Source organism: Schistocerca americana, chromosome 8 (genome assembly GCF_021461395.2).
Source record: "Schistocerca americana isolate TAMUIC-IGC-003095 chromosome 8, iqSchAmer2.1, whole genome shotgun sequence".
NCBI classification, from domain to species: domain Eukaryota; kingdom Metazoa; phylum Arthropoda; class Insecta; order Orthoptera; family Acrididae; genus Schistocerca; species Schistocerca americana.
The window spans coordinates 389,638,834-389,666,604 of record NC_060126.1 but is presented as its reverse complement, the minus strand read 5'-3'; the positions used below and the strand labels follow the sequence as shown (position 1 = coordinate 389,666,604).

The window sequence follows — 27,771 nt, the reverse complement described above, 5'->3', positions numbered from 1 at the left end:
CTTTGATATAAGGGCGACGTTGTTCTTACGACAATCTGTCGGCTAATTTAAAAGAACAGTAATCGTGGAAGACTGTACGACCATTAGATTGCCACCATAGGAAAATTAGGGTTTAAGTGACCTGGTCGTTACAGACGTAGCAATCTGGGACTACACTAGAGTGGTATTACAAACCGACCGTCTTTGTAGGAATCACACATGTACTCGTCTCAAGTGATTTAGAGGAACCACGGGAAATTCACACTTGGATAGACGAAGGAGGTGTTGAACCTCATTCCTGCTGATTTCGAGTCTGATTCCTTAGCTACTGCCCCACCTAAGCAAGCAGGCATGGACGGAGGTATACAAGTAGTTACTTTTCAACTATGCCATTCCAGAATGGAATAAGAGAGGAGGTGACTATTACTGGCATGCAGTAACCTCCACTATACACTGACTTGCACAGTACATTTATAAATCATCAATTATAAAATCCTTTAGAGTTGCAAAAATTATTTACAAATTTACAATTATTATTTATAAATAATTTTTACAGCTGTAGCGGTTTTTTTCAGTGACAATGAGCAACAGTTGTTTACGTCCTGTGAATAGAAAAGTTTAAAAACGTTGTATAGGCAACAAATAAATGGTTGTCCCCTGAGTATTCAGAAGTATCGAATTAGCTAGTTTGACAGTATATTAGAAACTTCACATTTCACCTGTCAGCAGGACAAAACACATAAACTGAAGAGAATGTTTTTGTCGTTTGTATTCAGTCCAATATGTACATCTTTTTGCTGTGTCTATGTTATTGTTCTTCTAATGTATACAAAATATATTCCGCTTGTGAACTTCTGTGATGATAAAAATCCCAATTCTAAATATTGCGGCTCTTCCCTTCATCGCGACCAGCCCTGTAGCATTCCACTCTACCTAGCTTGCATTTGTGGCGAATCTCACGCCCAGTGCAAAGTCCCAAGTGACTGAAAAAAAGCGCAGGTAACTACTGTATATAATAAGGGTAAAAGAACGAACCCGCAAAATTACACACCAATATCTTTGACATCGATATGCTGCAGAATCCTTGATTATGTTTGTAATTTTTCCTCCTATCTATGTAATTATGTAGTTATGTAGTTCTCAATTCGTTCGAGCGATCAATCATTCATAATAGGAAACACAATCATAACTCAGTCACTCAAAATGATTCAGAAATTTTACTTGTTAGAATGAAATCAGGCGATGATTCTTCTTCTCTGCAGGCTCGTGCTTTGCGGCAGTCTGCTAATCTGTACAAATAAAATGCCTCGTAATTTGGGGAGCGTTGTACAGGGTGATTCAAAAAGAATACCACAACTTTAAAAATGTGTATTTAATGAAAGAAACATAACATAACCTTCTGTTATACATCATTACAAAGAGTATTTAAAAAGGTTTTTTTTCACTCAAAAACAAGTTCAGAGATGTTCAATATGGCCCCCTCCAGACACACGAGCAATGTCAACCCGATACTCCAATTCGTTCCACACTCTCTGTAGCATATCAGGCGTAACAGTTTGGATAGCTGCTGTTATTTCTCGTTTCAGATCATCACCTATCAGGAGGTTTAACACCATACTTCGTTCGAAATGCACGTTGAACAACTGTCGTCGATTCACTTCTGCCGTACTCAATAACACAAAAAGCTTTCTGTTGAGCGGTCGCCATCTTAGCATCAACTGACGCTGATGCCTAGTCAACAGCGCCTCAAGCGAACAAATGTACAACTAAATGAAACTTTATAGCTCCCTTAATTCGCCGACAGATAGTGCTTAGCTCTGCCTTTTGTCGTTGCAGAGTTTTAAATTCCTGAAGTTGTGGTATTCTTTTTGAATCACCCTGTATAATCAGTTGGGAAACCTCAGATCAAGCGGATATTTGGCTTTGATGAAGTTTAACCTTCCGAAGAAGTAATGGAGCTCTTGGATTATTAAATGCAGGTTCGTATCCAGTCTTTCGGAAGTTCCCTTCTGATTAACAACCACGCAATATATCGACGAATATCATTAATTCTCAAATGTCAAATACACACCTTTTGTATGAAGGAGAAATATATATATATATATATATATATATATATATATATATATATATTTCCCTTTTAATCGTACAATTTCGTGTCAGTTATCTTTTGTCATAAATCTCAATATTCAGATTACAGTTCTTCAAACAAAGCTCAGGCTAATCGGCACGAAAACAATATCGGAAGATTTTTTCTAACCACCAGAGAGAGTACTACAAAGAATAATTATGCGCTCATGGCATAGCTATTGTATGAAACTACTTTGCGCATGGATTCTGCGAGTATGAAGATAGAAAATTAGTAAACGTCATTCAAGGGTAGAATTGTATCAGAATAATTCATCGAATATAAAGAGACATTACATGTTCTTAGCCCGAATATAACAAATTTCCTTGACAGGGAGAAGCTTCTGTCCACGAGTTTATAAAGTACCGCTCGTGCGAAACTCAGCTTGCCCTTTTCTAGCACGATATCCTATGAACCATGGATGAAAGGCAACAGGGGGATTCCATTTTCCTAGATTTCCATTAAGCATTTTTTCAGTGGAGCACTGCAGACTGTTAACGAAGGTACAAGCATACGGAATAGATTCCCAGGTATGTGAATGGTTCGAAGATTTCTGAAGTAGCAGAATCCAGTATGTTGTCCTCGACGGCGATTATTCATCAGAGACAGGGGTATTGTCGGCAGTGCCCCAGGGAAGTGTGATAGGACCGCCACATTTTTGTTCATTGTTCACACGTCAGAGTAGGACTGAAAAGATTGTACAAAAAACCGCTGTAGTATTCTGACACGTACGTACCTGAAGTCGTTAACGTGAAGACTCAGTCAGTTTTACCTTCCTCAAAAGATGTCACCAGCACGTAATCAGCAGTTCTGTGACGTCACTGGGCAAGCGAACGGTCTGCTGGGAAACTTCTACTGTTATTCCATCTCAGCGCTACAACGGTTAGTCGCAGCCTCTGACTTATGCATTATTTCACTTTTGATCTGCTTACCCCAAAGTTACTGTTCCAGAGGTTTACGTACAGTTTCTCTCTAAGTTCAAATGGGTGGCATCTACTGCCAAGTCTATCCTCAATTTCTGATACGACTGGCACAAAATCCTGCCAATTACCTTTAATGATTAAAGAAAATCAGGGGGAACATAAATTAGGATGCCTGAGGATATGTCTGAGGAATAATTATATAATACATTTTATTATCCTCGTGGAATAAGTCATAGGTCATTAAAAGCAATATTTCTTTTATCAAATACAAATTGAGCAACTGTTACTGTAATACGCTATTTAGTTGTAACAGTAATGAAATTTGATAAAAGCAAAAAATAAATAAGTGAATGAGTACTGCACAACGAAATGCGAAATTACCTGAAAAGGAGTCGCACAAAAATACCTGGGCTAGTAAAGCATCGTGTCGGAAATTTTTGGGAGTAGAACATAAAAGTAAAGAAATACATTTTCGTACGTGTGAAGTAGCGAAGTACTCTATGTTTCGTATAACTCAATCTATCGATTATATTCAATGTCTGGATGTCAATTTGCAATTAAATTGTATATAAAATGTATAAGGATAGCGATGTACGCCATAAGATAAATAAATAAGCAAATAAGTCAGTCACATTGCAGATTAATTCTTACCTTACAACGAAATTAAGATCTTAAGAATAATAAAATTGATGTAGAGTACGCTTGCGACCATCTTATCCTATATAGATCATACAAATTCGAAAACAGATCACAAGCACTGAAATAGGAAAAAAGTCAGTAACCAACACCACTGTTCACTATAATTGCGCTTGCATCCGACACGAATGAACTTCGTTGTTGCTCAAATCTTTGAAAGAGGAATAGAAATGTAAGGATCAACTTGCCGTCGACGATGAAAATAGAGACCGGGCACAAGCTCAGATTGGGATAAATATCACTCATAGCCATGTTTACACAAGATGCGTCCGAAAAGTTCAGTGAATGTTCTCTGAAAATAAATGGAACAAGAGTTACAAATAAAATACCTTAACCGGTCTTCAAAGCAATCACGATTAGCAACAACACACTTGTGACATCGGTCGAAAAGCAGATGGGAACTGTCAACAAACGCTTCTTGTGGAATCGCTCGAAGCATCGTGGTCACGCGTTGTTGGATATTCGCATCATTACAGCAGATGAGGCCTGGTCCCACCAATTCGATGTGGAGACCAGGCGACAGTCAATGGCATGGTGCTTATCGTCTCCCCGCCTCCCTCGCGTAGAAATTCGTGATGAATCAAGCCCTTGCTGTCGAAAAAGGCGTTCTACATCCTCTTAATCTTGAATTTTGTCAGCCGACTTTTTCGGGAGGCATGGAAAACGATGAACACCACCCTAATGACTGTGGCTTATTCTCCGGACACTAGTGGCAGAGCAGGCCTCATCTCCTGTGATGACGCGCTTATCCAACAACGTGCGACACCATTTATTGTAGCTAACGGTGATTACTTTGGAGGCCAGTAAAGGTATTTTGTTCGTAAATCTTTTTTCCTTCAATTTCCGACAGTATTCACAGAACTTTTCTGACGCTCCTTTACAGTGTGCGGCAAATAATAATGGCCCGCAGAACAGAGTTCCAAGGTACAAAGAAAAACAAGCACAGGAGAGGAAATACGGTACTAACGTGACTGTAGCAAATGTTGAAAGTGACCATCATTCATCTCTTGGCACTTTTGGGCCCTGGTCAGCAAATTGGTGAAGCCGAATCCAAGCTGGTCTGGTGGAATTGCTGCAGTCTCATCCGAAATGTTCTGCTGGAGTTCTTGAAGACTATGAGGGTTGTTGCACTACATCTTAGACTTGAGGGCTCCCCACACAAAGTAATCGCACACTATCACTGGGTGGCATGCTAGGGCCGCGACCAGACTGACCTCGGCTAACAATTCTGTCAGGCGTGAAGATTGTGTAAATGTGTTCCGACGTTCGGCCGTGTGTATGGGTAGTTGCTGCATCCTGTTGGAAGTAGTTGTAGGTCTTTGCCTCCTCCGTTAAAGCACTCCGTCTTCAGGCCTCAAGTGACACATCGGGACCCTCCGACCGGCGTGTCATCCTCAGTTGAGGATGAGGATAGGAGGGGCGTGTGGCCAGCACACCGCTCTCCCGGTCGTTACGATGGTTTTCTTTGACCGAAGCCGCTACTAGTCGGTCGAGTATCTCCTCAATTGGCATCACGAGACTGAGTGCACCCCGATACATGGCAACAGCGCATGGCAGCCTGGATGGTCACCCATCCAAGTGCCGACCACACCCGACAGCGCTTATCTTCGGTGATCTCACGGGAACCGGTGTATCCACTGCTGTAAGGCCGTTGCCCCTCCTCCGTTAACGCTGCCACAAATGGTCGTCCAATCGTATCTACTCTCATTTTCTCCGCCCTCTACGACGAGCAGGGCATTGGCCTGAAGTTATTTAGAGAAACGACGGAAACATATCATGGCAAGGTCTTGTACTCTAGTGTTCCCAAATACGTCAAAGAGTGAGTATTCACTCCGTGATACAAATGTAAAAAAGTAAAAAGAGGAACTGGAAAACAGAAACACGCATTTCAAAAAATCATTTTCGCTATTTTAGTATTCCCTCTTTAGACGAAAGAATGAGGATCTTAATACGAGGATCGTTCAATAAGTAATGTCCCACATTTCTTTAAAAAGCCATTAATATAGACAGACAGACGTCCTTGTTGATGCTTCATATTTGATGTTTTTTCTGGGCGCCGGTGAAATTTCGAACCGTTCTGGCAGATGGCAGAGCCGTAGTACATCGTCAAAATGGCGTCTACATACGACTCACGTTACAAGCAGCGTTCTGTTATTGAATTCTTCTGTGCATAGACAGAAACTGTGGTGAACAGCCATAAACGTTTATCTGCAGTTGATAGGAGTACACTGGGAATATGGGTAAAGAAAGTTACAGCCTCAGAAAACGCAGAAACAAAGCTCCATGATCAGCCACGCTCGAGACGTCCTGTCACAACCACTGCTCCTGACATGCTGAATCGTGCGGATGCCATTATTCATTCCGACTGGCCGCTTAAAGATTCTCTACGGGGAACACAATTTGAAGATGACGAGAGCGTCACTCGTGCAGTGGAAACATGGCTGCGCCTACAGGACAAAAGCTTTTACCAGCAGGGAATACATGCTCTTCCATCACGTTGGCGTACGGCCATAGAACGTGATGGAGTCTACGTAGAAAAATAGGACATGGACAAGACATGATGATGTATAACGTAACCAAATTCTAACTCTTAACAATAAATATGACCTGAGAAAAAACTGTGGGGTATTACTTATTGAACGAGCCTCGTAAGTCATAAGTTAAGTAAAAATTACTCTTAGAAAAACTTCTAGTGTAAAACTATTTCTATTTTATGACCTTAGTTCGATAGTGTTCGACATACATATTTCATCTACCTGTCTGTCTCTTCCGGAATAACAATTCTTTCCAGAAGGACGTCTAACACACTTCTCTTTTTTCTCTTGAGCACATAACAATCCACGCGTCAGAGTAATTGATGGCCCCCTTCCAACTTATCTTCCAGAACGACGCATTAAAGGTTCTAGCGGTTCACTGGTGGCCTTATTTTTTCATCTGTACTCTTAGCGAGAGAAACTGGAACACACATAATGGCTGTCAACAGTAGCTAAAACCAGTTTTGTTGCATAGTTCCTGAAAGTTATAGTCTGATAACAGTACTCCACATTTTCTTATCTCCTTCAGTATACGTTTCAAGTAATTCTCTTTCTGGTGCAAAATAGCCGGATGTTCATTTATTACTCCTTTTGCTGCGGTGACTGCTAGCGTCTTGTTTCTAGGCTTTTCATGGTTTTGGGCTTCAGTTAAACTTGCTGTGCTTTAACTCCTTCGGTATTCTTTCTAGGTATTATCTACAGTTCCTTTTACTTGTCTCTGTGGTCCGTATGTCATTGAGCAATGGGTTTACATCAACAGGTGGGGAAGTGGCAGCATGCCGTTTATTATCCTTGATTAATTGTCCTCTGCCTTAACGGCACAAATATGGAAACAGCATGGTTCCGAAATTCACGTACAGTGGAAGGTTACAAAATTGTGTACGGGTTTCTGAATTCATCACGCCATTGAGCTTAGATTAAACAGACCAGCATGATGGAAGCAAGATTAGGATTACACGCCGTCGACGTTGAGGTGATTAGAGAAGAGGCACGAGCTCTACCGATGTGGAATAAAATTGGCTTTATCCTTTCCAACCATCACGACATCCACCTCAGTCAATTTAAGGAAAAGAACAGAAAATCTAAATCAAGATTGCCGAACGGCGATTTGAACTCGCTCCTTTTGAATGGGAGTCAAATAGATTTACACTGAAACACATCGACCCCTAGTAAACGAGCCATGTTTCGATCTTTTTGCCCAACTTCAGTCAACAGTATTTCGGAGTGCGTAATGGGATAACCCACAGCCAGATTTGCTCTGAGGTAAAGTTTCTTAACGCACAAAACATGTTGCCCATCGAAATTCACCGTTCTGTACGGGTCGAAGCTAATGAGCAAACAAATGGTGCGTCGCTGATGAAGGCAATTTTCCGAAGGTCGTCAAAGTGTCCACGTTGAAAGAGGGGCCGTGGGCGACCGTCTCTCTTCAGTGACGACCTTGTGGAGCTGCTGTAGCAGCATATTCTGAAGAAACGCAGCTCCGCTATTACGGATCTCAACAGAAGTTTTCCGCAGACATTGCGATCTTTGTTGCATGAAACTGTCACAAAGCACCTGCCGTTCGAGAATATGTGTGCCAGATGGGGGATGAAAAACCCGACTTCCGACCATAAAATGAATCGCTTGCTCCCAGCATTGACATTTCTGAAGCGGAATCGCGGTGACGACGACGAGTTTCTCGAGAGGGTCGTCACGGGCCACGAGACGTGGAATGCTCACTTTACCACAGAAACCACGCACCACTCAATGCACTGGCGCCACAGTGGATCTTTGGTCAAGATGAGTGATAATAATGGGCATGGTGCTGTGGAACAGAAACACCATTCTGCTTATTGACTTCCTGCCCAGAGGTGAAGCAGTGACCGCTGACCGCTGCTGTGAAAAACTGTGGAAATTGCGACGGGTCATTCAAAGCAATGGGTGTGCAATGCTTAGGTGCAGGTGTTGTGCCAGTTCATGGTAATGCTCGCCGGCACGCGACTCGGTTCACAAGTGTTCTGAAGAAGTTCGGCGAGGAGCTGTTAGTACATTCACCAGCAATTTCCTTTCTTCTCTGTACCCAGCGCCTGTTAGAGATTTTTGTGTTAGCAGAAGAGCCAACACCGTGTTACGAGTGGAGGCCGAAATGCACGCGTTTTAGCTCACGCAGGCTGGCATGAGGAGGGAAGAACTACACTCCTGGAAATTGAAATAAGAACACCGTGAATTCATTGTCCCAGGAAGGGGAAACTTTATTGACACATTCCTGGGGTCAGATACATCACATGATCACACTGACAGAACCACAGGCACATAGACACAGGCAACAGAGCATGCACAATGTCGGCACTAGTACAGTGTATATCCACCTTTCGCAGCAATGCAGGCTGCTATTCTCCCATGGAGACGATCGTAGAGATGCTGGATGTAGTCCTGTGGAACGGCTTGCCATGCCATTTCCACCTGGCGCCTCAGTTGGACCAGCGTTCGTGCTGGACGTGCAGACCGCGTGAGACGACGCTTCATCCAGTCCCAAACATGCTCAATGGGGGACAGATCCGGAGATCTCGCTGGCCAGGGTAGTTGACTTACACCTTCTAGAGCACGTTGGGTGGCACGGGATACATGCGGACGTGCATTGTCCTGTTGGAACAGCAAGTTCCCTTGGCGGTCTAGGAATGGTAGAACGATGGGTTCGATGACGGTTTGGATGTACCGTGCACTATTCAGTGTCCCCTCGACGATCACCAGTGGTGTACGGCCAATGTAGGAGATCGCTCCCCACACCATGATGCCGGGTGTTGGCCCTGTGTGCCTCGGTCGTATGCAGTCCTGATTGTGGCGCTCACCTGCACGGCGCCAAACACGCATACGACCATCATTGGCACCAAGGCAGAAGCGACTCTCATCGCTGAAGACGACACGTCTCCATTCGTCCCTCCATTCACGCCTGTCGCGACACCACTGGAGGCGGGCTGCACGATGTTGGGGCGTGAGCGGAAGACGGCCTAACGGTGTGCGGGACCGTAGCCCAGCTTCATGGAGACGGTTGCGAATGGTCCTCGCCGATACCCCAGGAGCAACAGTGTCTCTAATTTGCTGGGAAGTGGCGGTGCGGTCCCCTACGGCACTGCGTAGGATCCTACGGTCTTGGCGTGCATCCGTGCGTCGCTGCGGTCCGGTCCCAGGTCGACGGGCACGTGCACCTTCCGCCGACCACTGGCGACAACATCGATGTACTGTGGAGACCTCACGCCCCACGTGTTGAGCAATTCGGCGGTACGTCCACCCGGCCTCCCGCATGCCCACTATACGCCCTCGCTCAAAGTCCGTCAACTGCACATACGGTTCACGTCCACGCTGTCGCGGCATGCTACCAGTGTTAAAGACTGCGATGGAGCTCCGTATGCCACGGCAAACTGGCTGACACTGACGGCGGCGGTGCACAAATGCTGCGCAGCTAGCGCCATTCGACGGCCAACACCGCGGTTCCTGGTGTGTCCGCTGTGCCGTGCGTGTGATCATTGCTTGTACAGCCCTCTCGCAGTGTCCGGAGCAAGTATGGTGGGTCTGACACACCGGTGTCAATGTGTTCTTTTTTCCATTTCCAGGAGTGTATATTGACGTGAGGTCTGGAACATGACAAGGAATGAGAATTCAGAAAGCGGACGTCATTAGTTTGATACTTAACATTAATCCATTAATGATGAACGTCGCTCTTGACGGTACATGATTCACAATATTATCTGTTCAGAATACATTCTTGAAGTAATCATAGTAACTGAATATGGCACCTTGCTAGGTCGTAGCAAATGACTTAGCTGAAGGCTATACTAAACTGACGTCTCTGCAAATGAGAGCGTATGTAGACAGTGAAGCATCGCTAGCAAAGTCGGCTGTACAACTGGGGCGAGTGCTAGGGAGTCTCTCTAGACTAGACTTGCCGTGTGGCGGCGATCGGTTTGCAATCACTGATAGTGGTGACACGCGGGTCCGACGTATACTAACGGACCGCGGCCAATTTAAAGGCTACCACCTAGCAAGTGTGGTGTCTGGCGGTGACACCACAGAGATCATTTTTTCACACAAGCTACATCACTTGGTATCCTCCCCCTGCACCTCCGTCACTCCTCTTCTCTTGCGCTCTTGGCAAGCTCTTCAAAATATCTTCATTTTGAGGTCTCTGCCACCCGAAGCGGCCGCTCGTATGTTAAACTGGCCTTGCTTGCACCTCAAGAAGTTCCTATCCTCTGGTCAGCACTTCCACAATGACGAAGAGCTGAAGACGATTGCACTGGTTGATTCTGTTCCCAGATGGAAGCATTCTGCGCCACAGGATTGTGCGTGTGACCGTTTTGCGACACGACTGGCTGCTAATTTCACTCCATGATACCCGATCGAAAGTACCTTCTCTCGTGATATCTTCTTGATTCAGTAACCTTCACAGCATGCCTGATTGTACATCGACGAGGCGACTCACGAATATGGAAGGTACAGTTATTCATGTTGTTGTTGTTGTTGTGCTCTTCAGTCCTGAGACTGGTTTGATGCAGCTCTCCATGCTCCTCTATCCTGTAAAAGCTTCGTCTCCCAGTACCTACTGCAGCCTACATATCGGTGAACCTCAAAGTTTTTATTTCTTCTCCATGGATTTTAATACCTACTCCGAACTTTTCTTTTGTTTCCTTTACTGCTTGCTCAATATACAGATTGAATAGCATCGGCGAGAAGCTACAACCTTGTCTCACTCCCTTCCCAACCACTGCTTCTCTTTCACGCCCCTCGAGTCTTATAACTGCTATCTGGTTTCTGTACGAATTGTAAATAGACTTTCGCTCCCTGTATTTTACCCCTACCACCTTCAGAATTTGAAAGAGAGTATTCCAGTCAAAATTGTGAAAAGCTTTCTCTAAGTCTACAAATGCTAGAAACGCAGGTTTGCCTTTCCTTAATCTTTCTTCTAAGATAAGTCGTAGGGTCAGTATTGCCTCACGTGTTCCAACATTTCTATGGAATCCAAACTGATCTTCCCCCAGGTCGGCTTCTATTAGTTTTTCCATTCGTCTGTAAAGAATTCGCGTTAGTATTTTGCAGCTGTGACTTATTAAACTGATAGTTCGGTAATTTTCACATCAGTCAACACCTGCTTTCTTTGGGATTGGAATTATTATATTCTTCTTTAAGTCTGAGGGTATTTCGCCTGTCTCATACATCTTGCTCACCAGATGGTAGAGTTTTGTCAGGACTGGCTCTCCCAAGGCTATCAGTAGTTCTAATGGAATGTTGTCTACTCCCGGGGCCTTGTTTCGACTTAGCTCGTTCAGTGCTCTGTCAAACTCTTCACGCAGTATCATGTCTCCCATTTCATCTTCATATAGTTCCTCTTCCATTTCCATAATATTGTCCTCAAGAACATCGCCCCTGTATAGACCCTCTATATACTCCTTCCACCTTTCTGCTTTCCCTTCTTTCAGTAGAAGAAGAATGGGTAGCTTTGAGGAATGAAATAGTGAAGGCAGCAGAGCATGAAGTAGGTAAAAAGACGAGTGCTAGTAGAAATCCTTGGGTAACAAGAGATACTGAATTTAACTGATAAAAGGAGAAAATACAAAAATGCAGTAAGTGAAGCAGGCAAAAAAGAATACTAACGTCTCAAAAATGAGATCAACAGGAAGTGCAAAATGTCTAAGCAGGGATGGCTAGAGGAGAAATGTAATGATGTAGAGGCTTATCTCACGAGCGGTAAGATAGATACTGCCTACGGGAAATTTTAAAGAGACCTTTGGAGAAAAGAGAACCACTTGCATGAATATCAAGAGCTCAGATGGAAATCCAATAGTACCCCATTGTTTTTAATTCCCGACACGCGGTCGTTGTGTTACCTGGACTACTGCTAGCACTCCGAAACTCAAGAGTGGTTCCTTCCGCTAACTGCATGTGTTTTTTTAACAATCACTCTGGTCAGTGCTCGACAGTCCCTGACTGTCAGTACATCTGGTCTGCCTCGCCTTGCTTTAACTGCGGTTGTTCCCTCGTGGGTCCATTTCACAGTCGCATCACCAACAGTCGACTTGAGCTGTCCCTGATGGAGCTGTTACTCCGATGGCATTCAATGACCAGCCCTCGTTCAATCTCCCTTCGCTATCCTAACTCATTCTGCTGTTACTCCTCTACAGACAACGCAATACCCTTTCCTTCTTTTACACAGGCGGGTCTCCCTCTCGTAACATCTGGTGGTCATTTCCATATTACATACGAGTGTCCAGAAACTTTCGATAAGATAATGTATTTATTGTGCTGGTGGCAATAAGTTAGAGGTTTAAAGCAGCACATGCTACCGTCACCAATACAAGAACTTTGTATTCACGAGATTTGGTTTAAAACTTAACGCAGCGTTTCTTGATCTTTTAGATAAGTTTTTAACTTCGGCTTTGTCTCCACTTTTATTGTAAATCCCCTTATGTAACTAGTTTGCTCGCAACAAAATGACAATTTTATCAAATAATATTTATTTGCTTAAAAAGGTATTTCAAAATTAACCAAAACATCCTTAAATATATCTAAATTAAAGCAACATGATCAAACTTAATTTTGAACTTAAAATTTAATGAGGTGAGTGGTACGGGTTCTTATTTTCGCAGTTGCACTTACTATCGGTCATTATAGGTGAAATTCAAATTCGAATTCTCACGACAGGTTGGCATCACATCTACTGCGTTGGTCCTTTTCTCCAACGTATAAAATTAGAAATATATATATATATATTTACAGGGTGAAAAGTATTTAAACCTACGAACTCTGGAAGGTTGTAGGGGACAATAAAACAAATATTTTTTCCCAATGTTATATTTTCTTATATATATATATATATATATATATATATATATATTCGTGAGATAAGACAGCGCATATGTAAAATGCTGTTATGGTAATAACCATTGTAACCGCCAGGGTGTTGAATATAAGCATGCACACGTGCGTGCATTGTGTTATGCAGTGCCAGATGTCAGATTCTGGGTGGAGATACGTGTCTGACGCACTTGGTCGATCAAAACAGGGACGCTTACTGCTGTTTGTGGATGACGGTGGACATATCGACGATGGACATATCGACACTCTGTGGAGGATATTGGCTTACAACAGCGGTATGTGAACGACCGTCATCCTGTTGCAAAACATACCCTGGAATGTTGCTCGTGGATGGCAGCCACAACAGGTCGAATCACCAGGTTGACGTACAAATTTACAGTCATGGATAACCACGAGAGTGCTCCAGCTGTCATACGAAATCGAACCCCAGACCTTAACTCCAGCTGTAGGTCCAGTATGTCTAGCAGGAAGTGAGGTTGGTTGCATTCCCTCAACTGCTCACCTTCTAGCCAACACACGGCCACTACTGGCACAGAGGCAGAACCAGCTTTCATCAGTAAACACAACAGACCTCCACACTGCCCTTCTATGAGCTCTCATTTGACACCACCAATGTCGCAGATGCCGGTGGTTTGGTGTCAGTGTGGCTTGGAAATGTCCTTGAAGTAACCGGTTTGGAACAGTTCGTTGCGTCAACTGCTGGTCAAATTGCTGATGCAGGTGCAGTAAGGTGCGCCAGAGCCATACGCCTGGTCTTCCCTCCCGGTAGTGCCCTTTCCTCGGTCTTGCTGCTACCTTACATTCTCCTGATCATCGCTGCCAGTAATCAAGCACAGTGGCTACATTCCTGCCAAGTCTTTTCGCTATATCGCATGAGAAACATCCGACTTCTCGTAGCCCTATTACATGACTTCGCTTAAACTCAGTGAGGTGTTGATAATGGTGTCTACGTCTCTTTAAAGACAGTCTTGACTAACATCAACACACCACGTCCAGTCTCAAAGGTAACTAACGCCCACGACAGTTACAGCGTGTATTTAAAGCAAATCTGATCTGCATCCTGCTTCTAACGCCACTCTCATGCGACTGGGCCGAAATTTGAATACACATCGATCAACTTAAATTTACATCGCCCCTTCTTCATTTTCTGCGATTATTTCCGTCGGTATATATACTATGTGATCAAAAGTATCCGGACACCTGGCTGTAAATGACTTACTAGTTCGTGGCGGCTTCCATCGATAATGCTGGAATCCAATATGGTGTTGGCCCTTCCTTAACCTTGATGACAGCTGCCACTCACGCAGGCATACGTTCAGTTAGGTGCTGGATGGTTTCTTGAGGAACGGCAGCCCATTCTTCACGGAGTGCTGCACTGAGGAGAGGTATCGATGTCGGTCGCAGAGGCCAAGAACGTAGTCGGAGTTCCAAAACATTCCAAAGGTGTTCAAGGGATTCAGGTCAGGACCCTGTGCACGCCAGTCCATTACAGGGATGTTATTGTTGGGTAACCACTCCGCCACAGGCCGTGCATTATGACCAGGTGCTCGATCGTGTTGAAAGATGCAATCGCCATCCCCGAATTGTTCTTCAACAGTGGGAAGCAAGAAAGTGCGTAAAACACCAATGTAGGCCTGTGCTGTGATAGTGCCCTGCAAAAAAGCAAGGGGTGCAAGCCCCCTCCATGAAAAACGAGAACCACACCATAACACAACTGCCTCCGAATTTTACTGTTCGCACTACACACGCTGGCACATGACGTTCACCGGGCATTCGCCATACCCACAACCTGCCACCGGATTCTCACATTGTATACCGTGATTCATACGTTTTCCCACTGTTTACTCTCCTTACACCAAGCGAGGCGTCGTTTGACATTTACCGGCGTGATGTGTGGCTTATGAGCAGCCACTCGACCATGAAATCCAAGTTTTCTCACCTCTCGCCTAACTGCCATAGTACTTGCAGTGGATCCTGATGCAGTCTGGGATTCCTGTGTGATGGTCTGGATAGATGTCTGCCTACTACACATTACGACCCTCTTCAACTGCCGGTGGTCTGTGTCAGTCAACAGACGAGGTCGGCCTGTTCGCTTTTGTGCTGTACTTGTCCTTTCACGTTTCCATTTCACTTATCACATCGGAAACAGTGGACCTAGGGATGTTTAGAAGTGTGGGAAATCTCGCGTACAGACGTTTGACACAAGTGACACCCAATCACCTGATCACGTTCCGCGGAGCGTCCGGTTCTGCTCTCTCACGATGTCTAACGACTACTGAGGTCGCTGATATGGAGTAACAGGCAGCTGGTGGCAGCACAAAGCACCTAATATGAAAAACGTATGTTTTTGTGGGAGTTCGGATACTTTTGATCACATATTGTATATGTGGTGTCTGTTTTAACTTGAGACAACTAAATATGTCGAAAACAACCCATGATACGAAAAAAATGTTGTAGGTGAAAAGTTAATATTAGTAAAGGAGACATCTGCCTGTGCTGCAACTGGCCGTCTGCTAACCATCCCTTCGCGTGGGCGAGGTCAACTTTGTATTCTAAAACGGTAAATCCATATTTTAATGGATACTCTGATTTTACGCCAAAAAATATGTGCGGTCTACTCAAACCATTGTTTGCCACAAATGTACTGTACAATCGCATTTGCAACACCCAATTAACATTTGAAACTCAATATCTACAGCTGGAACACAAAGGCTTATACTTATATCGCAAATGAAATGTAGAATCAAATGCGTCAGCTCTTAATTGAAAAAACGTTCATACTTGGTTTCTGTTGATTACGGCACCATCTTCCACAAGCCATACGTATTTTTTTGCGTAGAATCCGAATATGCAGTAAAATGGGGGTTTCCATTTTAAAATGGCTAGTTGTAGCACAGATGGATGTCCCCTTTACTAATACTAAATCCCTGTATATACTTCCTGACAAAAAGGTAAAGCATCTAGAAGACATGGTCAGATGTTAATATAACTTCGTACACGGGCACACAGTCGACCGGTGTATATTTCTCTGTGAGAGGTAAAATGGATAACAGATTGAGTTATTGTAGTTCGTGTTTAGTGTTGTTGCTGCGCCTGCTAAGGCATGAGATAGAAAATGTCAGATGTTGAGTAATGTCTGTCAAGGAGAGAGATATATTGCGAGTCGTGTGAGATACTGTCATCAGCAACTTACAAGAGTTTGAAAGGTATCCCATTGCGAACCTTCATTTGCCCGTCTGGTCGAATCGTGAAGCATTCAGATCTGTTGGCATTCTGATGTGACAGTGGGCCGATGTTGCACTGCAAGGTAATGTGCGGGCAAGTACTCGGAGATTCGGCTTCCAAGTTTCCGGTCGACCACGTTTGTCCCCCAAAAGGGAAGGAGAGAAGACGGGCTTCTTGAGTATCAAGCACGTCTTCCACATCTGCGCCTGCTATACGAGAACAAGTAACGGACTCTCTGGGACATTCTGTGTTATCTACACTACTGGCCATTAAAATTGCTACACCATGAAGATAAAGTGCTACAGACGCGAAATTTAACCGACAGGAAGAAGATGCTGTGACATGCAAATGATTAGCTTTCCAGAGCATTCACACAAGGCTGGCGCCGGTGGCGACGCCTACAACGTGCTGACATGAGGAAAGTTTCCAACCGATTTCTCATACACAAACAGCAGTTGACCGGCGTTGCCTGGAGAAACGTTGTTGTGATGCCTCGTGTAAGGAGGAGAAATGCGTACCATCACGTTTCCGACTTTGATAAAGGTCGGATTGTAGCCTATCGCGATTGCGGTTTATCGTATCGTCTCGATCCCTTTGAGTCAACAGATGGGGACGTTTGCAAGACAACAACCATCTGCACGAACAGTTCGACGACGTTTACAGCAGCACGGACTATCAGCACGGAGACCATGGCTGCGGTTACCCTTGACGCTGCATCACAGACAGGAGCGCCTGCGATGGCGTACTCAACGACGAACCTGGGTGCACGAATGACAAAACGTCATTTTTCTGATAAATACCGGTTCTGTTTACAGCATCATGATGGTCGCATCCGTGTTTGGTGACATCGCGGTGAACGCACATTGGAAGTGTGTATTCGTCATCGCCATACTGGCGTATCACCCGGCGTGATGGTATGGGGTGACATTGGTTACACGTCTCGGTCACCTCTTACATTTCACATGTGTTACGACCCGTGGCTCTACCCTTCATTCGATCCCTGCGAAACCCTACATTTCAGCACGATAATGGACGACCGCATGTTGTAGGTCCTGTACAGGCCTTTCTGGCTACAGAAAATATTCGACTGCTGCCCTGGCCAGCACATTCCCCAGATCTCTCACCAATTGAAAACGTCTGGTCAATGGTGGCCGAGCAACTGGCTCGTCACAATACGCCAGTCACTACTTTTGTTGAACTATGGTATCGAGTTGAAGCTGCATGGGCAGCTGTACCTGTACACGCCATCCAAGCTCTGTGTGACTCAATGCCCAGGCGTATCAAGGTCGTTATTACGGCCAGAGGTGGTTGTTCTGGGTACTGATTTCTCAGGATCTATGCACCCAAATTGCGTGAAAATGTAATTACATGTCAGTTCCAGTAATATTTGTCTAACGAATACCCGTTTATCATCTGCATTTCTTCTTGGTGTAGCAGTTTTAATGGCTAGTAGTGTAGTACCATTGGTTGGAGAGTAGGAGCAGCCACACTAGAGACTTACCGTCGTTTGCCTAGCCGCGCTGTTAACACCACTGCACAAACGTCTGCGTTTGGAGTGGCGCTGCGAACCGGAACCGTGGACTGCAGATGAATAGCGGCGGATAGCGTTCAGCAATGATCGCGGTTCTACACTGCCCCGGATGACCACCGTCAGTGAGTACGTCGGCAAACTGGAGAGAGGACCCATTTTTCTAATGTTTTGGAGATTCACAGCGGTACTGCTCTGGCTTCATGATGTGGGGAGCCACTAATAGTAATTGAGGGAACTCTGACAGCAAAACGGTACCTCATGCCTTATCTCTAATGGAACAGTATCGTCGTTCCATTTACCAGCGGGACATTGTTCGTCCATACATGGCACCTGACTATGAATTGTCTGCGAGACAATTTGGTACCACTGCGCCCAGCAAGATCCCCAGATCTGTCCCGAATAGAACATACGTGGGACTCTCTCAGAGGTCAACTACGTCCCAGTGTACTAGCCAGTCTATCAAGGACCAGTTACAACAGTAGTCAGCCGTCGTGTCTCAGAAGAAGATACAACGGTCTACGACATCCTTCCTAACAGAATTCGTACATGCTTCCATACCAGAGAGGGTCCAACGTAATACTAGAAACTGGACACATGCAGCCAAGTTCTTTGTAAATCAACTCAATTTTTTAATCAGTGAAATAACATCACATACACACTCAACACGTGAATTTTGGCTCCTCCCCTTCTGAGCGCTTCTTGTTCTTTTTTTCTTTTTTTTCAGGCATTGTAGTTAGAAAGTAGCAACACGGACTTTCGCCACAGTTGAGGCTATTCATCTTTTGAACTGGATGTGGTCTGACCAGGACAAATCAGTTTGGTACTGCCAAAGTAAAATTCTACGAAAATTGAACCCATCCGCTGGGACGAATGAGCTCCCAACTCCTACGTTCATGATTAATTCAAATATCGAACATCTTCTATGTGAATAGCTACCGGTAGCTATAATAATGACAAGAACTTATCATTGCTGAAGAATTCTTAGTTTATTCATACATTTAAGTTCATACGGTTGTTTATATATTCAAGCAGATTCTTCTTGTTCAGGTTCGAGGCTTCTCTTGAAGTTTTGCCGTGTTTACGACTTAAAATTAGGATTTGTGTCATCTTCTGTGGCTCACATATATTTCTATAACAATAATACCAAGTTTATAGTCGTTTGTATATTGTAATCCTAAAAATTATAGCATGTGTACTTCCTTGATTAGTTTTCGAGTGCTCATCTGAAAGTTACACTGCTAGTGAAAATGCATTTTTAGAGATCGATTTTTGAGGCCTTTTTCGTCGTTTTGACAGCATTCCACCTGCAAAGTAGTCATGGAGAAAATTTGTACATTTTTGAAGCCTAGGCTTTCGTAGGTAGTGGTTATTTATGTTACTGTTGTGGATCTCTGTTGGATATCTTTTTCTACAGCTATTGATTGCACTGTTTTCACAGCGTCTTTATGTAATTTCACTCTTAAACTTCACACGTATTTCCCACAAAACGGGATTTGAGTAGACACTCCTGTCTCCATATTCATTGACAGGTGCTACGCTGTTGTCGTTGCTTACTTGTTCATCGTTTGCCTTATAGCTCACACGAAACATTCAAAATTAGCGCTTCGCAAAACATAAGGCAAACAGTAAACACGTAGGTAACAACAACACAGTACGTCTGAATGAACTTGGAGACTGGAGTATCTGTTCAAATTCCACTTTGTGGCAAATAGCCGCGCGGGATTACACGAGCGGTCTTTGGCGCTGCAGTCATGGACTGTGCGGCTGGTCCCGGCGGAGGTTCGAGTCCTCCCTCGGGCATGGGTGTGTGTATTTGCCCTTAGGATAATTTAAGTTAAGTAGTGTGTAAGCGTAGGGACTGATGACCTTAGCAGTGAAGTCCCATAAAATTTCACACACATTTGAACATTTTGTGTCAAATACGTCTGAAGCGCAAAAAACCGATTTGTGAAATTGCATTTTCTCTAGCAATGTAATTTCGAGGTGAGCAATCGAAAACTAACAGTAAAAATTATATATAAGTTTAGGCCTACAATAGATAAACAATTATAAACTCTGTATTATACTACACAGGAACAAATTTAGTGCGCAGAAGATGGCACTTAGGTGCCGAAACACGTCTGGATGAATAAAAAAAATAGTGTTTTCATAAGACGGATTTAAAAAAGAAACCCAAATTTTAAGCAGAAATTATTTGTGCTCAAGTATTATTTTTTCACGAGAAATATCGTTTTCGTAGAATTTATTGGCTCTGAGCACTATGGGACTTAACATCTATGGTCATCAGTCCCCTAGAACTTAGAACTACTTAAACCTAACTAACCTAAGGACATCACACAACACCCAGTCATCACGAGGCAGAGAAAATCCCTGACCCCGCCGGGAATCGAACCCGGGAACCCGGGCGTGGGAAGCGAGAACGCTATCGCACGACCACGAGATGCGGACGAAGAATTTATTCTTTGTAAAGTAAGTTACCCCATGTTTTGAGAGATTAAAATGTTTTTCCTCAAAAATTGCCATGTTCTGTCTAAGTATCCCTATCCATATCAAGTTATGCTAACTCACACCCAGGGGCGAGCCAACTAACCGCACACCCAGGGTCAGGTGGCATAGTAGCAACCTTTCGTGAAAAGTGTTTTTGGCGTTAACTAAACACGTTTTCAATTAATGAGTTCGACATGATTCTGTAGTCAAAAAGTTAAGCTATCCGCCACATTCACCAGTACCTCACCACGTATTGCACAAGAAATAGAAAAACCAAAAAAAAACAAATCTGTGCCAACTAGCCCCATCTCCCCTAGACACAATCTGAAATTTATTCTGACATTCACGTGAAGCATCGAAACTATCACAGCATTATACAATGACTCACATTACCCTCGAACCACTAATAATAATCAGAAATTTTTATGTGTTACAGTGCTTAATGTCAGATTTGTTTGAGGCTCTCTAAACAAAAGGCAACAGTAATCGCTTTAGGGTTACAACGTCCTTGACAGCGACCAAAAATGTCTACGTGGAAGCGTTCACTCTATTCATCGTTAACAGCATACAAATTTGCGGGAGAAAAATAAAGGGGAGAATTTTGGTGACATTGTGAGGCCATATTTTGGCAGTTGTCCGACACATTAGTCACTATAGAAACGGTTATCTTCCCTTGTGTAGCTCAGAAAAACAAGAACAAAGGCTCCGAAAGACATCAAAGCATGTAACTTGATATTCGTCAATTTAGTATTATCGATCAAAATCTTTCTAATTTGTGGTCCTTCTATCAACTCAGCCTCATTGATGTAGGGAAAACCGTACTTCAAATGACTGAAAGCCTCAATCTGTTAATCAAGAGCCTTCTCAAAATTCTTCACCGTTTCCAACTTGATATGGAGCGGAGGCAGTAAGACTTTACTTGGTATAACTAAAAGATTTGTTCTTAACATTTTCTATCTTACAGTACACATTTGTCGTATAGGCCATTCCTGATAGTTCTTGATATTTCGGTTGTCTCACAAACAAAGAAATAAAACGTATTTTGGTGAAAGCATCCAGTAAACCTGTATGCAAAGGAATAGCCCTTATATCGAAGCATATCATTCAATCCTTATAGTCGATGGCCCTCAGTAGCAGGACCATGCTTTCATATGTCTACTTCTTACCCACTGAATGAGCCAAAGGCACTGGTGGAATATATTTAAAAACTAAAAACTCGCCTCGGTTGTGAAAAAAGCACCTAGTGTTAAGTGTTAACCCAGGTTTCGGCGTAGATAACTACACCTTCTTCAGAACAACAATAAAACCCACAAGTGCCTAAGAAGACCTTTGTCAATGATTAAAAGAACACCATAGCTATTCATTTATAAACGAAAAACCGCGAGCGCGGTTGGTCAAGCTGTTCATCTTCTTTCTTTTCATCCTCATTTTCCTATTACGATGAAGGTGATTTTAGCCCGTTGAACACCTCATGTTTTATCCCTATAGCTTTATAACCACGACGTCTTTAGATTACGTCGCCTCAGCGCCCCCCCCCCCCCTGGCTAACTACTGGCTTTAGGTATAGTTCCTGCTGTTGTCATAGGTAGTTTCTTTACTAGCATAAGCAACCGTGTGCGGTTATTTTTAGGTTTCATCTCCTATTTAGCTCGTCTCTTGTTCTATCCATTTCATTTTTTTATGTACGTTGATCCACGGTTGGGAATATATGGGCTATTTATCCCCCACCCATGTACAAACTTTCTCGTATTCGTATGTGAATGCGCATTCAAGTAACTTCCCTTGTCTTGCGCTTGTGCATAGATAGCGTGTCAGGCTTGTAAATGAGCGACCGTTTGTAGCTGCAGTTTATGGCGGGTCATGGCCCATCGAACATAGGCCGGTGTGAGGTGGAGCGTACACCATTAAGTTAAGACGTTAAGTAGTGATTTTGACTTTGTACATATGTACTGATTGTGTTTTCCTTTTCTTTTTCGTTTATAAATGTATAGCTATGGTGTTCTTTTAATCATTGACAAAGGTCTTCTTAGGCACTTGTGGGTTTTATTGTTGTTCTGAAGAAGGTGTAGTTATCTACGCCGAAACCTGGGGTAACACTTAACACTAGGTGCTTTTTTTCGCAATCGTGGCGGGTTTTTAGTTTTTAAAGATATTAACCAACGATTGCTGACGCGCTGCGATGTTGAAGGCCTGGTGGAAGTTTATTGCCATCTATATTTTGAATAAAAAAACGCATAAATGGTCTGCATGTAGCAAAACACTTTCTTATCAAAAGTACCCGACGCTCGTACCTAATGAGTAATTGACCACTAGATGTCACGGGAGTCGGACCTGTTAGTATAAAAGAAGGCGGGGAGTGTTGTGTCGCCAGTACTGGAGCAGTGCTGGCAGAATGGGTCGGTCAAGAGAGCTCAGTGACTTTGAACATTGACTCTTCATTGGATGTCACCTGAGTAACAGATCCATCGGTCCATCAGCGACATTTCGACCCTTCTAAAACTGCCCAAGTCGACTATTGCTGATGTGATTGTAAAGTGGAAGCGCGAAGGAACGACCACAGCTAAATCAAGATGAGGAAACGTCATTTACTGACGGAGGGGGACCGTCGAGCGTTGAGGAAGATGGCTCTATAAAATCGTATGAAATCAACGGGAGGAATCGCCTGGCAGGTCCAAAGTGCTACCAGCAGTCCAGCTAGCACAATGACTGTGCGTAGTGAGCTGAAAGGATTGGATGATGATGATGATGATGTTTGGTTTGTGGGGCGCTCAAGTGAGTGGTCATCAGCGTCCGTAGAAGTTTCCAATTTTTACACAGTCCAATTTTTTACACAGTCCAATCGAGCCACTGTCATGAGTGATGATGATGATGATGATGATGATGATGATGATGGTGATGAGGGTAACACAAACACCCAGTTCAAGGCAGAGAAAATCCCCAACCCGGCCGGGAATCGGACCCGCTAGTCACTATACCATGAGCTGTGGACTGAAAAGATTGGGGTACAACGGTCGAGAATGTCCCATAAGCCAAATATTTATGTAGCCGGTGCTAAGCGACGCTTGAGGTGGTGTAAAGAACGACGACACGAGGCAGTGGATAACTAGGAAAGAGAATTTTCTTTAATTTCTTTTTTTTATTTTCCCCAACCTCTTCTACTACCCATATTATCACTAGATCTAACAATCTATCGTTTACCAGCTCATCATTTCTGATTCTTCCACTGTCTTTATTTACAGTAGCCATACACATCAATATATATATATATATATATATATATATATATATATATATATATATATATATATATATATATATTATTGGTGTTTTGCCCTTAAAGAGCGCAGCTGAACTAAACAACATGGTCAGTTCCTTTTGCTGCCTTCCTTGCTGCCCAGACTTCCCTCATTCGCTCACTGTGTTTCTATTTCCGGTCCTCTGTCCATGCTCCTTGTCGGCTTTGTTTCTTCGGCTTCAACTAGATTGCCTTTTTGGTTGCCCATATTTCTTTCATCTTCCGGCTGTGATCTTGCTTGCGTTCTTCGGTCCACTTTACGCCTGTTCGTTTGTCACAGTGTATCCCATGTAGTTTACTTTTCTTAATGATGTTTCTGAATTTTATTCTGTCATTTATTGTGTCTGCTGTTATGTTGAGTTGGTTCAGGTCGTTTTTTACCTCTGCCACCCATTTGTTGTTTCTAGTGGTTACCCAGTCAAAGATCTGTTTGGTCAGTCTGTGTGATGGCATTCTGTATAGGTGTCCATAGAATTGTAGTCTGCGTTTTCTAATCTTTTCTGTGATTGTCTCTGTATGTATAGTTCCTCTATAGGTTTCTTGATCCATATTCCATTGTGGTTAGTTGCACCAAATATTTTCCTTAGTATTTTCCGTTCTACTTTTTCTATGTGTCTGATACGTGTATGCCCAAGGATTAGTGTGGTCTCTGCTGCATATAGTGCCTCAGGGAGCACCACCTTGTCGTTGTGGCGTAATTTGGCTTTTTGTGAGATAGACTTCTTGTTGTAATGATTCCACACTACTTTGTATGCCTTGTCTAGTTTAGTTTTTCTTTCTTCGTTTCTGTTATGTCCACTCATTTGTAGCTGTATTTATATTACATGTGCCCAGTACTTTGCAACCTCCAAGGCGCTTGGAGTGGCTTGCAAGAGATCAATCTTCGTGCAGGATGTAGGGCACAAAAGGCACTGGAACATGTGGCTTGTGGTTTGTTCTTGTCCACGATCACAGGACGTATCTTCTGTTATGAAGCCCCATCTCTTCAGGTTGTCTTTGTATCATCCAACTCCTGATCGTAATCTGTTTAAAGATTTCCACACCAGCCAGCTCTCGTTGTGTCCGGGTGGTAGTTCTTCAGCTTCTGGCGTCTGCAGGTGAGGCGTCGACTTCTTCCATAACTCCAGACTTGCCTTCTCTGGTGAAATGGTGAGCTTCTCGGATATTCTCAGGAAGCTCTTTCGCTATCTCAGCCGTTGCTGTGGTGGATTATGTCCGTGCAGTGGATGGGCACTGTCCTGCTCCACTTTCAGTCTCTCCTTGTTGGCAGCCACTGTTCTGCGTATCTATGATGGCGCTATTCCAGCCAGGCAGTAGAGCTTATCAATTGGGGTATGTCTTAAGCAACCTGTGATCAACCTGCAGGTTTCGTTGAGAGCAATGCCTACTTGTCTGGCATAAGATGACCTGTACCAGACTGGAAAAGCATATTCAGCAGTAGAAAAGCACAGTGCCATTGCAGAACAGCGAATAGTTTGTGGATGTGATCCCCTGTGTCCCCGCTAGTTTGCGAATTAGGTTTTTTCGAGCGGAAATTTTCATTTTGGTGTTCTTGCAGTGAGTTTTGAATGTCAGAGTTCTATCGAGAGTGACTCCCAAGTACTTAGGTGCGTGATGATGCTGGAGTTGCATGCCTGACCATGCAATATGTAGCTCACGATTAGCTTCCCTGTTCCTTAAATTAAAGGCACACACTTGTGCCTTCGAAGAGTTTGGTCTGAGTTGGTTCCGACTGTAGTAGCTTGACAGTGTTCTAAGTGCTGTTGTCAGGTTTCTTTCCACTCTTTCAAAGCATGAGCTCTGCGTAGCAAGAGCTAGGTCATCTGCATATAAGATTCTCCTTGCGCCTGGGGTCAATGGCTGGTCGTTGGTATAAATGTTGAAGAGCAGTGGAGCCAAGACGCTTCCCTGAGGTAGACCATTTTTCTGCGCTCTCCAGCGACTGCGTTGTCCTTGAAATTCAACAAAAAACCTGCTGTTTTGGAGGAGGGCGTTGAGTAGTCTAACGAGGTGGGCGCTCTTGATCATATTGTGTAATTTTGCATGGAGTAACCGATGATGGACAGTATAGAAACTGGACAATGACCACCTACAACTGCCCATTACCTCCATTCTTGCTTCCCTCATAGATATTGACATCAGTATGACAACTCAGCTTTTTATATTCAACAGTTATGGCATTTAGATATGGAAAGGCTTGTGTTCGGCGAAAGCCTGGAGATAGTTACATGCTATCGTATGTGGTGGCAACAGTGAAGTACTGAGGAGCTGGTGTTACGATATGGAAATGTTTTCAGTGGTAAGCTTGTGCCCCCTTATTTTGTTAAGAAAACGCTTAATGCGGAAGATTGTAGACACATCTTGCAATATTGTCTACTGCGTACAGTAGTGGAACAGTTCGGAGATGACAGTTACTTGTATCGGCATGAGAAGTCATCCAGACGTAATGCAGTCTCCGTGCGGCAATAAGATTACTTAACTGGACTGGTCGGCCTACATTAACGGCGTGTACGCAACGGAACACCTTCGGCACGAGTTGGAACGTAAAATTTGCTCCAGATCCCGGCGTCCAATTTCACTACCATTTCTAGTCTAAGCTCATAAGGAAGACATTCAGGCAAGTCACTGACACTGCCCCCAGCAGAGTTCGAACTCCATAAAGGCGATGCGTCGACCCATCCCATATCAATGTCCACTAGTAGGTGTTCCGATACTTTTGACCAGATAGTACATTTACATATGGATGTGTAATGTGATTGTGAAATAACTCATTCCACGTAATCACGATTAAATGCATAAATGATTCATGTAAAATGACACAAACTATCGAAGAAAATGCTCTCGAAACATAAACAAATATATAATTTTAAAAATCTCGAAAACTTGAGTGATGCCACTATTTTAAAGGCACATTTTCGTTCTACAACAAAAAATATACAGGAACGAACATCACACTGAAAATGGTTATCGGCCAGTGTTACTTGATTTATTAACTAGTTCCATTCGTAGAAGAGAGCATGTTCAGATATTCGCAACAGTGGTGGCAGCAGGACAGAGCAGCACTTCTTAAATTGTATTCTGAGGAAACCTTGGCTTCCGTCGAGATCATCAGAGGGTTCCGCTAAACTTACACGCCTTTTTCACAATATTCTAGAAACGAACTTTAAAAAGAAGAGAGAAAAAAATGTAAATTAAGGTATTTAAGTAATGATCTGAACGAAGATTTTTGAACAGCATTTTCTAAACTAGCTCTAGTTTAAATATCAAAATGAACTGTGGATCACAGACCAATTTATTGTCAATGCACGACCTTCGACCATATCATCAGAAGAATGAAAAACATTTAGTGCACTGTCATCTTATTCGTCGGTAGAAGAGAATTAGTGCCGTTACAGGTATTGGAAGTATGAACGATACGATTTTGTTATTACGTTGTGTCTTAGGAATGTGACATGACAGAGAAAATAATTTAGTATCTCTGTATTCAGCATCCCAAAATTAGGTACATCGAACCAAACAGAAACCAGATGCAGAATAAAACCCAATTTGTTGACGAATGTAAAACGTGACACGAGGTTGTTTCATCTGTACATTAAGTTTGCTCCCCCCTTTGAACTTTTCGCGAAATGAACTTGACAGTTAAATTCACAATATACACTACTGGCCATTAAAATTGCTACACCACGAAGATGACGTGCTACAGAAGCGAAATTTAACCGACAGGTAGAAGATGCTGTGATATACAAATGATTAGCTTTTCAGAGCATTCACACAAGGTTGGCGCCTGTGGCGACACCTACAACGTGCTGACATGAGGAAAGTTTCCAACCGATTTCTCGTACAAAAGCAGCAATTGACAGGCGTTGCCTGGTAAAACGTTGTTGTGATACCTCGTGTAAAGATGAGAAATTCGTACCATCAAGTTTCCGACTTGGCTAAAGGTCGGATTGTAGCCTATCGCGATTGCGGTTTATCGTATCGCGACATTGCTGCTCGCGTTGGTCGAGATCCAATGACTGCTAGCAGAATATGGAATCGGTGGGTTCAGGAGGGTAATACAGATCGCCGTGCTGGATTCCAACGGCCTCGTATCACTAGCAGTCGAGATGACAGGCATCTTATCC

General features: G+C 43.5%; 1 protein-coding gene across 1 annotated transcript in view; it reads left to right on the top strand.

The window, feature by feature from the left end:
• Positions 1-330: 330 nt before the first annotated feature.
• Positions 331-27,771, top strand: part of LOC124545881 (basic proline-rich protein-like) — a 30,883-nt gene continuing 3,442 nt past the window's right edge. Inside the window, exon 1 of the mRNA XM_047124842.1 lies at positions 331-340. Within this exon, the coding sequence (XP_046980798.1) occupies positions 331-340 (10 nt within the window). The remainder of the gene's footprint in view (positions 341-27,771) is intronic.